Raw genomic sequence first — 14733 nt, 5'->3', positions numbered from 1 at the left:
AAGACCTTAAAATTGGACACTTATAGAAACTTGTGTTAGTTTTAAATAATCACAGCCATTGGATAAGTCTGAGGAGATTTATCCTGCCAAGGCTGATACTGATGTGCCACCAAGTGTTGGGATGACTTGTTTCGGTCATCAGGGTAAGACTCAAGGCACATGCAGTATGGGGTTGCTTGAACCCTTGAACCGGACTAGATTTCCAGTATTGCCCTGGACCTTGGAGACAGATGGGCAAAACAGGAAAGTTACACCTGACCCCTAGACTCGATTATGACACATCACTAGGTGTCGGATCGGACTGTCTTTGATGTGTCAATCAGTGAGACCCTTAGTGGGGGTAAAAACTTGGACATGTTGGGGCAGTTTGAGAATTCATCTGAGTGAGTGGTCATAGTGACAGGATCAGCCCCTTTGTCGGACAATGGTAATGATCGGGAATGCACTCTCTCTGATGGAAACCAAACTGCCGGTAGTTGATTTCAATCGTTGGAATCTTGTTTTGCAAAATTAATATATATATATATACATACATGTATGCATGTATATATATATATATATATATATATATATATATATATATATATATATATATATATATATATATATATACATGTATATGTACGGTTTCAAAAGATTTGCAAAAGGTTTTAATTCCCGGGATCCATGTGAGTAGAGAGTGCGGCATTGTTCTTTGCAGCCGAGGGAGAGGTCTTCTCTTGTCGAGGAGTGCTTGATCATTAAGGGCTGAGAGGTTAAGTGTAAGACCATTTAGGATAATACCTGATGGGCTAATCTTGCACTTGCCCACAGTCCCTGGGTTTTTATAAGATGGCTTGGCCCAGGGACTGTGATGGGCTCAAGGGGGTCACTGAGTTTTCCAGTGAATTCGGCTGGGCCTTGTAATAAAGGCCGGGCCGAACCCATGTGGCTGGTGTGTAGATCAATGCTTGGGTCCCATGCCATAGAAAGAAGCCCAACTGGGCAGTAGATTGAAAACTGGTTAAACACTGAACACTTAATTGGCCAAAAGCCCATTTCGAACTGGGCTGATATGATCACCAGTTCATGGGGCAAATCTGAGATTAATGTTAGTAAAAGAATTGGGTTTTTAACCTTATCCACTCTAAGAGACCAAATTCAAATTAGATTTGAATCTGGTAACCTCCTGATAAGATCAGGAGTTAACTAACTTAATCTGCAGAAATGATTAAGATTAACCCCTATCCAAATATTGATTTGGATTGGGATAACTCCCAAAATATTGGGAGGTTTCTTAATCAAGAAGAAAGAAGATAAAACCCTAGCAGAAATATCAAATTTCGAACTAGGGGTTTGAGCAAGCAAGAAACACATCCTGCGAATTGAGATCAGATCTCTAACAGACTCCAAAGAGAAGAGACAGTTCTGCCCTCTTCGTCCCTGAACTTCTCCTCCTTCAGCCGTCGCCACTCCCTGTTGGAAGATTGGATCTTTGCAGCAACAAGAAGTTAAGAAATTAGTTCTTGACAACAGTCTTGCAAGAAAGACAAAAGGATTCGGTGTTCAAGGTTTCCAGAGGGTTCTTGTGAAGAATCCAGTGTGTAGGACGCACCCTGCTGATTCCGTTCCATCCACAGCTGTGTCATCTTCAGCAGGAACGGATCTTGGTTACTTCTTTGGGCGTGAACACCAACTTTGGGAGATATTATTTCTCCGGATCAGGTATAATCCTTCATGTTTCTTTTTGGTTCAGATCTGGTTTGTTTATGGTTCAAGTAGGATCCTTGAATAAAGTATTCTAAATTTAGGGAATATGATTCCCAGTTGGAAGAAGGTAGGAAATTTTTTTTGAAATTCGCCCTCCATTCCGCACCCTTCATGACATTTATTAGATGGATCCTGTCATTCTTTTTGTGGTATCAGAGCCAAAGTTCGAATCTTGAACCAAAAGAAAATCAGATCTGACCCTGCGCAGATGAATAGAAAATGTTCTGCCAAGATTTGCGCAGATTGCTTTCTTTTTTTTCAAGAAATGGTTTCTTGTTAAGGGCGTGTGATCTGAAATTAATTTTGTTAATGGATTGTTCGAACCTGGAGATCGTAGTGCAGATTTGGCGCAGATAGTCTGCGCACCCTTTTTCTTCCTTTTATTATTATTTAGTTTGTAAATATTTTTTTTTATTTTTCTAGACTGAATGTATAGGATTTGATCAAGAATGTAATTAATTAATAGAAATAGGATTTCTATTTTTTATTTATTTTCTTGATTAAAGAAGAAGGGAGAAGATGGCGGCACTGGAGATTCACAAATGGAGAAATCGCCTACTACGATTTACAGTTTATGAAACTGTAACTTTTGTGATTAACCTATGTTTTGCAGGTGATACGAACAGTCCGTAATTTTGATTTGTGATTGTCTAAAATAAAAAATTATTAATTTCAGATCTCTCATGAATTAATTCTTGAATTGAAAATAAGTTTTGGACCATTTTGGACTAGATTGGACCAAAACTGTTTGGACCAAATCTGAGATTCGAAAGGGACTGCTTTTCAGTCCATATTTCTCACACTGGTTGTTCCAAATCTGATGTTCAATTTCAGGGATTAATTTGGCGCACCTGTAAAGCCCTGTTTTAAAGGGTTAAAACTGTAAAAGCCCATTATTGTGAGAAAAGCTGTATGGGCCGAATTGCTAACTGCTATTCAACCCATACACCTAGTAAACATTAATTGTTAATGCTTTAAGTTTTAAATGGGCTATTCGATGGGCTTTACAGCAATTAATTGATTGGATCAATTCTTCCTTTACATGTGATGTTTGGATGTATGATGTGCTGCGACCATGGGCCATAAGCACTTGGCCCATGTTAATTCGTTAGTGGCTCTTGCGCACACCATGGCTGAATGCACATCATTGCCATGGTGTCCCTTAAGGTCATTGGATGACCCCTCTCTACTTGGTGGGCACCACAACCCTGAAAAGGGATGCGTACGGAACCCCTAGCCTATTGAGGCCCACCAGAAATCTGACTTTATTAAAGTCAGTGGGAGCCACTTTGGTTTGACCTAAATTAGAACTAGGGCGTAATTTTGTTCCCTCCAAGCAAATATGAGTGTGTGTGATAGGGAGATCCATTTGATGGACTCTCTAAAGGCCTTCCGGCATTAGCACAATGACGGGTCCATCAGTAATGAAGAAACGCACCAAAAAATTGGGTTATCCATTTGTTGTTAGATCTGTTAGAGTGTTTCATTAGATGATAGGGGTGTCATAGACCGATGTGGGTGTGATGGGTGTGCACTCACTGGACAGAAAAGTTTACCTGAAAACGGCTCTGAACCTTGTCTGACAGAGGCCAAAGGGAAACTCATCTGATGAGTGGATATGATCCGTCACAGAAAGGTTGTGGGGTTATGCAGCTGAAATAGTTGGCTTCACGCACCCTATGTGATTTCCCACATTTCCAGAGACATTCTGTCGTCTCCGTCACTGAGAAGGGAGGGAAAATCTCAGAGATGAATAAATGGGAATGGAACATAGATTAAAAGCCATATCTATGTATGTAACATGAATCAAACTAAGGTTGTGGACTAACATTTTTGTTGTTTTATCAAAAAATGGCAAATGGTCAATTTGCAAAGCTTCTAGATGATAACAAGCTTAAGGGCCCAAACTATGCTGACTGGTACAAAAATCTTATGTTGGCCCTAACTTTTGAGAAGTTAGATAAGGTGGTGAAAAATCCTACCCCGGAACGTCCGGGTGATAGGCTTCTGAGGCCCGTAGGAGGGACTACCAAGATTGGGAGGATAAGAACTCCCTAGCTCGCTGCTTTGTCATTGCCTCATTAGACAAATCAATACAGAGGCAGTTCGATCAGATCGAACTAGCCAATGACATATTGGACAGTCTAAGAACAATGTATGAAGAGCAGAACCGTTCTACTCGACAGAAGGTCCTGAAATTGTTCATGACCGCGCAGATGTCCAAGGGGCAGAAAGTTCATGACCATTGTCTTCGGATGATGGGATACATTAACGAACTTGAAGCTCTTGGATCCGGGCTAGATCTTAGCACGCAAGTGGATGCCATCCTAAATTCTTTGCCCTCTTCCTTCAATGCGTTCACTATGAACTGCAATATGAATAAGCTGAATGTCAATGTCCAGGAACTCAGCAATATGTTGCAGAGGGCCGAGGATCTTTTAAAGAAGGATGAGCCTGTGGTTATGCTTGTTGAAGCTAACAAATCGGGCAAGAAAAAGAGAAAGGCAAAGAAGCCCCAAAAGAAAGCTGCCAAACCCAAGAAGCAGAAGAAGAAAAAGGCATCTGATGTCTGTCACTTCTGCAAATAGACCGGCCACTGGAAGAGGAACTGTCCTGCCTACCTGGAATCTAAGAAAGGTAACATCGAAACTTGTGTCATAGAAACTAACATGTTAGTTGCTTCTGTGTCCTGGTGTGTTGACTCTGGGGCTTCAACTCATGCGTGTAACTCACTGCAGGGGTTCAAAGTTAGCAGAAGACTAAGTGACGGTGAAGTGACACTATTCTTGGGAACGACTACAAATGTTGTAGCTGTGGCAATAGGAACCATAGAATTAGTTTTTAGAGAAGGAGTCCTTGTACTTAAAGATTGTCTTTATGTACAGAACTTGAGAAGAAATTTAATTTCTGTTTCTAAACTGTGTGATGATGGATAAACTATTTATTTTAGTAATGTGATTACTGTTAAATGGAATAATAAATTCATCGCATGTGGGAAACTGGAGAATGGTCTCTATGTTCTACATCCTTCTCTAGAAACTAACCTAACCGAAACTACGCCGATCAAAAATCCCAAGAAAAGGAATCGTGATACAGTTAATCCCACATGCCTCTGGCATTACCGACTTGGCCATGTCGGTGTTGACCGAATCACAAGACTAGTAAAGGATGGTCCTTTGGATTTTCTAACCGTAGAAAATCTTTCCACTTGTGAGCCTTGCCTACAAGGTAAGATGACTAAGCGACCATTTGACGGTAAGCCTGAAAGATCTGGAGGCACACTTGACCTAATACATACTGATGTATGTGGTCCCCTGAGTGTTAGGACACGGAATCAACACGTGTACTTTATCACCTTTACAAATGATTTTTCACGATATGGTTACATGTACCTAATGAGACACAAGTCTGAATCCTTTGAAAAGTTCAAAGAGTTCAGACAGGAAGTTGAGAAACAGTTAGGGAGAGAAGTTAAAGCCCTTCGATCGGATCGAGGTGGCGAGTATCTCTTTGACGAATTCAGGGACTACTTAAAAGACAATGGGATAGTGTCACAACTAACTCCTCCTGCTACACCACAACTCAACGGTGTTTTAGAGAGGAGGAATAGGACCTTGTTGAACATGGTCCGGTCACTTTTCATACGCTCAGAATTACCCACATCCTTTTGGGGCTATGCATTAGAGACTGCTATCTACATGTTGAATCGGGTTCCAACCAAATCAGTTCCGAAAACTCCATATGAACTATGGACCGGAAGGAAGCCAAGTGTGAGACACTTGAAGATTTGGGGTTGTCCTGCACACGTTAAAAGAACAAGTGCAGACAAGTTGGAATTCAAAACCAGTCGTTGCCTATTTATAGGCTACCCAAAGGATTCAGTGGGTTATCTATTCTATGACCCAAGTGAGCAGAAAGTGTTCTGCGGTTGAAACGCCCAATTCTTAGAATCCAAATATATCATGGACACTCACCGTCAGGAAATAGTTCTTGATGAGGAGAGCTCAGGAGCAGTGGGAGATGTCCCACAAGTTCCAGGTAGTGACCAACCTAGAAGGTCCACCCAGGTATCCAAACCACCAGTCCGATATGGTTATGACCAGGATACCTACCTGGTGGAAGCCTTGACTAGTGAGGAGGATCCCGTGACTTACGCGGAAGCTATGTTAGACATAGATTCCCAGAAGTGGGTGGAGGCCATGAGAGCTGAGATGGACTCGATGGAGACCAATGGAGTTTGGACTCTAGTAGATCCGCCCTCCGGGGTAAAAGCAATTGGATGCAAAGGGATTTACAAGAGGAAGAAGGGCCCCGATGGCAGGATTGAGACCTACAAAGCTCGCTTGGTGGCGAAAGGGTATACTCAGAAGGAAGGCATCGATTATGAGGAAATATTTTCGCCCGTGGCCATGCTTAAATCCATTAGGATCCTGCTAACTGTAGCAGCATACCATAACTACGAGATTTGGCAAATGGATGTCAAAACTGCATTCCTGAATGGAGATCTTAGTGAAGATATCTACATGTAGCAGCTGCAAGGCTTCATTGCTGCTGGTCAGGAACATATGGTATGTAAACTTAACAGATCCATATATGGACTTAAGCAGGCTTCTAGGATTTGGAACATCCGTTTTGATTTTGCCGTCAAAAAGTTTGACTTTGAGCAGAATCCGGATTAGCCTTGTGTTTACAAGAAGTCCAGTGGGGATAAGATTAGTTTGTACGTGGACGATATCCTACTCATTGGGAATGATGTAGGAATGTTGACTTCGGTCAAGGTATGGCTATCACAGCAGTTCTCCATGAAAGATCTTGGAGAAGCTTCATATATACTAGGTCTTCGACTCTATAGAGATAGATTGAAGCGGATAATTGGATTATCCCAGGCTGCTTACATTGACAAAATTGTCAAAAGGTACAGCATGGAAAACTCCAAGAAAGGAAATGTTTCTTTCAGACATGGAGTAACTCTCTCCAAGAAGATGTCTCCCAAGACTTCTGAGGAGATTGAGGGCATGAGAGACATTCCCTATGCCTCGGCTATAGGGAGCATCATGTATACCATGCTGTGCACTCGCCCGGACATAGCTCAGGCGGTGAGTGTGGTAAGTAGATTCCAGCCTAACCCAGGGCAGGAGCATTGGACTGCTGTAAAGGACATACTTAAATACTTTCGAAGGACAAAAGAGTTTTGTCTGGTATTCAATGGTAGTTCACTACAAGTTCTGGGGTATATCGATGCCGATTTTCAGTCGGATCCAGATGATAGAAAGTCTACATCTGGGTATGTTTTTATGATAGGCCGAGTACATTGCCACAAGTGAAGCTGCCAAGGAAGCCGTGTGGATGAAGAAATTCATACACGAATTGGGAGTGATTCCGTCCAGCACATCATCCATCCCGTTGTTGTGTGACAACAATAGAGCGATCGCCCAGGCTAAAGAGCCTCGGGCCCACTCGAAGTCAAAGCACATCGAGAGGAAGTACCATGTACTGCAGGAGATCGTTGGTAGAGGGGACGTCCTAATTCAGAAGGTAGCATCAGCGGATAATGTGGCAAACCCATTGACTAAGCCACTGACATAGAAGGTGTTTGAGAAACACGTGGAAAGTATGGGACTCCGGCTTGTACCAGATTGGACCTAAGTGCAAGTGGGAGCTGTTAGACAGTCTTGTATGCCCTTAGCTTCAATCGGATTTGATGTACTTTTATTATTTAGTGGAAATAAATTAAAGTGCATGTTTGATTCATGTTGTTTGGTATAATTCTATGTAAGACCCTAAAACTGGACACTTATAGAATCTTGTGTTAGTTTTAAATGTTCACAACCATTGGATAAGTCTGGGGAGATTTATCCTGCCAAGGCTGATACTGATGTGCCACCAAGTGTTGGGATGGCTTGTTTCGGTCATCAGGGTAAGACCCAAGGCACATGCAGTATGGGATTGCTTGAACCCTTGAACCGGACCAGATTTCCAGTATTGCCCTAGACCTTGGAGACATATGGGCAAAAGTGGAAAGTTACACCTGATTCCTATACTAGATTATGACACATCACTAGGTGTCGGATCGGGCTATCTTTGATGTGTCAATCAGTGAGATCCTTAGTGGGGGTAAAAACCTAGACATGTTGGGGCAGTTTGAGAATTCATCTGAGTGGGTGGTCATAGTGACAGGATCAGCCCCTTTGTCGGTATGGTAATGATCGGGAATGCACTCTCTCTGATGGAAACCAAACTACCGGCAGTTGATTTCAATCGTTGGAATTTTGTTTTGCAAAATTAATATATATATATATATATATATATATATATATGTACGGTTTCAAAAGATTTGCAAAAGATTTTAATTCCTGGGATCCATGTGAGTAGAGAGTGCGACATTGTTCCTTGCAGCCGAGGGAGAAGTCTTCTCTTGTCGGGCAGTGCTTGATCATTAAGGGCTGAGAGGTTAAGTGTAAGACCATTTAGGATAATACCTGATGGGCTAACCTTGCACCTGCCCACAGTCCCTGGGTTTTTATAAGATGGCTTGGCCCAGGGACCACTTAATGTAAGTGTTGGGCCCATAGGGTCCATATGATGGGCTCAAGGGGGTCACTGAGTTTTTCAGTGAATTCGGCTGGGCCTTGTAATAAAGGTCGGGCCGAACCCATGTGGCTGGTGTGTAGATCAATGCTTGGGTCCCATGCCATACAAAGAAGCCCAACTGGGCAGCAGATTGGAAACTAGTTAAACACTGAACGCTTAATGGGCCAAAAGCCCATTTCGAACTGGGCTGATATGATCACCAGTTCATGGGGCGAATTTGAGATTAATGTTAGTAAAAGGATTGGGTCTTTAACCTTATCCACTCTAAGAGACCAAATTCAAATTAGATTTGAATCTGGTAACCTCCTGATAAGATCAGGAGTTAATTAACTTAATCTGCAGAAATGATTAAGATTAACCCCTATCCAAATACTGATTTGGATTGGGATAACTCCCAAAATATTGGGAGGTTTCTTAATCAAGAAGAAAGAAGATAAAACCCTAGCAGAAATATCAAATTTCGAACTAGGGGTTTGAGCAAGCAAGAAACACATCCTGCGAATTGAGATCAGATCTCTAACAGACTCCAAAGAGAAGAGACAGTTCTGCCCTCTTCGTCCCTGAACTTCTCCTCCTTCAGCCGTCGCCACTCCCTGTTGGAAGATTGGATCTTTGCAGCAACAAGAAGTTAAGAAATTAGTTCTTGACAACAGTCTTGCAAGAAAGACAAAAGGATTCGGTGTTCAAGGTTTCCAGAGGGTTCTTGTGAAGAATCCAGTGTGTAGGACGCACCCTGCTGATTCCGTTCCATCCACAGCTGTGTCATCTTCAGCAGGAACGGATCTTGGTTACTTCTTTGGGCGTGAACACCAACTTTGGGAGATATTATTTCTCCGGATCAGGTATAATCCTTCCTGTTTCTTTTTGGTTCAGATCTGGTTTGTTTATGGTTCAAGTAGGATCCTTGAATAAAGTATTCTAAATTTAGGGAATATGATTCCCAGTTGGAAGAAGGTAGGAAATTTTTTTGAAATTCGCCCTCCATTCCGCACCCTTCATGGCATCTATTAGATGGATCCTATCATTCTTTCATTTTCTACGGTCTTGGTTGGGCCAGTGATACAACTTGGGCTTGGGCAAGCTTACTAGTTTGAGCATTTGTTTAAAGTTGAATAATCCCGGCCCAAGAACCTAGGCCCATTATGCCCATCAGCAAGGATTGTTGAAGCAAGTAATGGTGACCAAGTAAAGCAAGCCAGCTTATGTAGACTAATGGACAAATTGTTGTATTGAATCATCAATAAGGAGAGATTTGCTAAACCAACCCAAACACATTTACTGGCCCATCTATGTTAGTGGGGGTTGCAAGAACGTTCTGCAACCATGGGGTGCAGCAGATGTATTAGCTTAAGAAGAATATATAATAGATGAAGCAGATTGTTCGTGGTTGTGGGTGTGGCAAATCACATGGTTCTATATTGGATTCCTCTTCACTGCCACGTGTAAAAATCTTGCATGAATTCAGATTCAGATTAGTTCTACCTATTACATGCAGATCTCTGTTGATAAATGACATGGTTTCATATATCTGTTGGCCTAGCTAGCTTGTACTTCTTTACTACCTTCTCATAGTGAAAATATCCAAAACAAAAGAAACCAGACAGAGAGTGTATTGGAAACAAGATTTAACGTATAAACATACAAGTAAGCATCAACAAAAATGCTTACTTCTTACAGAATGTCATGAGCTCCTCAATCAGAGAAGTCATGTCGGCATAAGAGGACCCACCCTCTTGAACAGCTCTTTTGGCCATCTCTCCAAGCTCCTGCGCGCATCTTCTCATCCTCCGGGCTTCATCTCCACCACCCATGACTCGACTCACCGCCTGTTTTATATCTTCTCTCCCCACCACGATAGCCTTATCAGTCATATACAAATTCCAAGCCTCAACACCGACGCTAACACCAACCTTAAGCACCTCTATTACAAGCTTCTCGTTATAGAATTGCTCTGCAAAGAGTGGCCAAGTGATCATCGGGACACCCGAGCTCAAACTCTCAAGAACCGAGTTCCATCCACAGTGAGTCATGAATCCACCGACGGCTTGATGTTCAAGGATCAAGACCTGGGGACCCCACCCCTGTATGATGAAGCCTTTCTGCGGTCCTTTTGTAACTCTCTCCTCGAGTCCTTCGGGCAACCAGAACTCACCATCCATCTCTCCCCTTGGTTTTGCCACTCTCGGGACAACCCAAATGAAGGGGTGGCTTAATGCTTCGAGAGCAGATGCAATCTCCAGTAATTGAGTAGCAGTGAATCGGGTTATACTCCCAAAGCAAACATAAAGAACCGAGTTGGGTTCTTTAGACTCGAGCCAGCTCAAACACTTGAGTTGGTCAATAGAGGCCTTACTGTTGCTAGCTTCTCTGTCGAGTTTCTCTGTGTTGAAGAGAGAAACAGGGCCTATGTGCCATGCTTTTCTTCCTAAAGTATTCCGATAGTGATTGATGTAAGCCGGTTCCAACTCGTAGAAACTGTTCATTACGGCTCCGTGGCTCCTTAATTCAGCTTCTCTGACGCTGTCGAAGATCTCTCCGAACTCGGCTTGGACTTTGATGGGGTCTGGGAGTTGAGACCTTGAGAAACATATGTGGTTTGGGAGGCCTGGAACTCGGAAAGCTCCTCCATCAGGCGGGATTTTGTCTTGGTAACGAACCAAGCTCTCTGAGACGCAGTGACAGAAGAAGTTGGTGGCGTGGAAGATGATTCTTGGTATTCCGAGTTGATTGGCGAAGTCAGTGGTCCAAGGAAGGAGTGGATCTGAGACTATGCAATGAGGACGAAATCTAAGGTGTTGAAAGAGCTGAGCAAGGGGTTGTTGAAACAGTGACAAGGCTTGGAAGAGTTTGTTGAAGGTTTCTGGGAATGGGGCAGAGGTGGTGCTTATATTTTCACAGCCATCGGGGAGGGGGGAGTCCATGGGAGGGAGTGGAAGTGTGAGAAGTTGGATTGGGTGGCCGGAAGTGATGTCACGGTCGATGGAATTCTGGAAGAGAAGAGCGTTGAGTGGGGTGGTGATTATAGTAACCTTAACTCCACGAGCTGCCAATCCTCTGGCCATGTCTACCATGGGAATCAGGTGGCCTAGTGCCGTGAATGGAAGGCAGGCAATGTGCAGTTCATCAGCTTCACTACCCATGATCTCTCTCTCTCTCTCTCTCTCTCTCTCTCTCTCTCTCTCTCGTTTAGTATCTACCATTCTGTTCATGAAGGTTCTATAAAGGAAAGGTTGCCTCTGATGATCTGTTTCTAGGATATTGGTTTGAGGTTTCAATGGGTGGACTATTTTTTAATACATCCGACCAGTGTAGATGGTCAACATCGTCCACCAATTATATCCGAGGGAACTTATAACAGTCTATGTGCTTTCATGTCTTGCTATAAATTCTCTTTTATAGAGAGAAGCTTGGACCCGTCAGTATAAGGGTCAAGGATCACTACACTATTGATCAGAACAGGAGAAAAAATCTTGGAAAGTGATTTGTAACAAACAGGAAATCAGTTTAATTAGGTAATTTCTTTCGAATCAAGAAAACCATTTTGTGGAGATTTATCATTTATTTGATACAGAGAACTAGAACTAAAGAACCCAGAAGTCTGTAAAGAAGAGATGCAGAAGTTTTATGCAAGAAAACCATTCTGTAAAGAAGAGATACAGAGAATATATTAACTAGCTAGAACTAACAAAACCCAAAGTCTTATGCAAGGTGCATGGTGGAGGACAGGTAAAGTGATCCCCTCCACCTTACTCCTTAGGCCCTTTTATCTTTTTCTTAATATTCTCCTTTCTTTTTTCTTATTAAATTAAAAATTGGGGGAACGGTCACTATCACTTGGGAAAAAGGTTCAAAAACAGATCTACTGGTTTGATTTACTGACAACATAAGCTCATAGAATCCAATCAGCTCGCCCATAACATTGTTAAACTAATGGCGATGCCTACTTTCCTTCAATCTTTACTTCATTTCCTTCTTTCTTAATTCAGTTTTGATTTAGACTTGATTTGGAATTGAGTTTCCTCTCAAATACAATTAAGGGATACCCTACTTGTAAAAGATCATGAGAACATGGGAAATTAAATAACGAGAGAAAAAGTGAAACCACCTCATTTTTCAATGGTTTCTGTTTGATTCTCCCTATGAAATGAGTCAAATGACAATCTTCTACCCATGACGGGTTGAGTCAATGGGTGCCAAACGGAATCCTCAATAATAAGGTGCAAACAAGCAGAATTATATTTAAGGATAAAAGCATTAATTAGTACGTAGAACCAGCCAAGAATTCAAGGATTCTTCTTATGATTTGAATTCAATATTGTCGTATATATAAGCATTTAGGTTAGGCCTTGAACCAAAGCAGATTTCATGGTCAAGCCCTCTCCAAATCTATATCTCTACTAATATTCGAATAGTCCCCATTTTATCCCTTTTTTTTTCCTTTTTTCTTGGTAAACTTCTGACAGCTATTGCGTTAGAATCTGCAAACTTTGCTTTTTGCTAAAAGCCATGGTCAATCCCTCTTCAAAGAAGAAGGTTGTCTTTGAGATCAGTCACGTTAACTCTTCTATAGTTTCTATGATATTCCGTCAGGGGTCTTTTTAGGTCAGCAGGGGTCAGATGTGGATGAACCCTTAGTGCGGCCTGTTTGGGAGGGCTTCGGTATGCGGCTTATAGCACTTTGAGCTGGGCCCTGACATGTAAACAGTATAAGCTGCTTTTGGTGAAAATTCAGAAAGCCAATATTGGGTTTCCAATGCCGGAAGTGCAACTGTAATATAAAGCTAGCTTCTCTGGAACACAAGTGCTCAATCATCACGGCTCAGTTAATGCAATGTAATCCAAATGCAGAAGCCATCCCAAACCGGGTCTTAGTGGGAGGCCTTTCACGAGCAGCTTCTAGCCAGAAAGTCAGAAATATGTTTATGTGAACCAAGAAATCCACTTTCCGGTGAAGCTATTTGCAGCTGCTCCGAAGTGACTCAAAAGGGCTTTTAGTGGTATTAGGGGTGGACCGACGAGCCAAATCCAAGCCTCCTTGGTCCCAGCAACTTTTGTATGGGAGAGGCTGAAGCAGGACTTGGGCCCTAGGTAAGGCCCATTGTACGATGCTTCATAATGAAGGTGTTATATCGGTCTAGAGGCATTATAAAGCAGTGGGGCTTAATTTTTATTGTAAAAAGATGCTACCGTGGAGAAGTTGAGCATCAGAGCATGGACGAGAGAGCAGAAGGTGTTAGCAACATGCCCAGTCTAGCTGCCTCGCCTTCAGAGGTGTCAAAGTTACCACAGAATGTGAGAGAGATACCTCTCTTAGTGGGTGAGTTTTCTCATTAGACAGAGTCCCGTGGCCACTCTGGTTTAGGAGTGTTCATTCAACCATTATTAGAGAGAGGTCCAATCCAATCCAGTGTACTTTGGACCATTCTGGATCTGTCCAATTCAATATTTGGACGGTCCAATCTATTCAAGTTGGTTTTAATTTAGATTGGGTCCAACCCATTAAATTCGATCCAATCCAACATAAACCCATTACAGATGGACCAGGTTCAATCCAATCCAATAAATACTTTGGACCATTAATTCTAGACTAGTCTAATTCAATATGTCTTATTGGTCCCTCCAACCTGTTTAAATTCATTTTGAATGGGATCCGACCATCCCAAACTCAGTCTATTGACACCCCTACCTATTAGGGGTGGCCATGAGCCATGTTTTTTACAAGCTATTCAAGTTCGGCTCGTGAAGAGCTCGGTTCAAACCGAGCTTTGAGCCAAGTTCAAGCCTAATATGTAGGCTCATTTGCTAATTGAGCCATGCTCGAGCCCAGTGAAACTCGGCTCGTGAGGCTCACAAGCCTAATATAATAAATAAATAATTTTTTATTATATATATATACATACATTACATACATACATATACATATATAAATATATATAATAAATAATTTTTATTATATAATAATATTTTATGTATAATATTTTTATTTTTATGTATACTAGTAAATAATTTTTATAATTCTTATTTTTTGTATGTAAAATAAAAACATTATTTATATGTATATTTTTTTATGTATAATAGTAAATTATTTTTATAATTTTAATTTTTTCTATGTAAAATAAAAAATATTTTTATATGTATACTTTTTATTTTTTAGAAAAAAAAAAAGCTTGGCTTGCAATTGAACTCGAGCTAAGCCAAGCTCGAACTTGAGAGCTTTGAACCAAGCCAAGCTCAAGCTCAAGCTCAAACCTAACACAATTTTAGTGAGCCAAGCTCAAATAGCCAAGTATTCGGCTTGGCTCAACTCGAATCCACCCTACTACCTATGAATAATAGCAAGGTTGTTCTTTGTAAGGGGTGCAAAGAGAGAAGAAGGGACATTTTCCAATCACT

General features: G+C 41.7%; 1 protein-coding gene across 1 annotated transcript; it reads right to left on the bottom strand.

Moving 5' to 3' along the window:
* Positions 1-9774: 9774 nt before the first annotated feature.
* On the bottom strand, positions 9775-11755 carry LOC148866151 (scopoletin glucosyltransferase-like). The gene has a single exon (XM_088980279.1). The coding sequence runs from the start codon at positions 11547-11549 to the stop codon at positions 10005-10007; it is 1545 nt and encodes a 514-aa protein (XP_088836405.1). The 5' UTR covers positions 11550-11755; the 3' UTR covers positions 9775-10004.
* Between the last annotated feature and the right edge of the window lie 2978 nt (positions 11756-14733).

This window comes from Nelumbo lutea, chromosome 3, assembly GCF_056320005.1.
Source record: "Nelumbo lutea isolate HS-2025 chromosome 3, American lotus-T2T, whole genome shotgun sequence".
Taxonomy (NCBI): domain Eukaryota; kingdom Viridiplantae; phylum Streptophyta; class Magnoliopsida; order Proteales; family Nelumbonaceae; genus Nelumbo; species Nelumbo lutea.
Note: the sequence above shows the minus strand (reverse complement) of the source record. Positions and strands in the feature narration are given on the sequence as shown.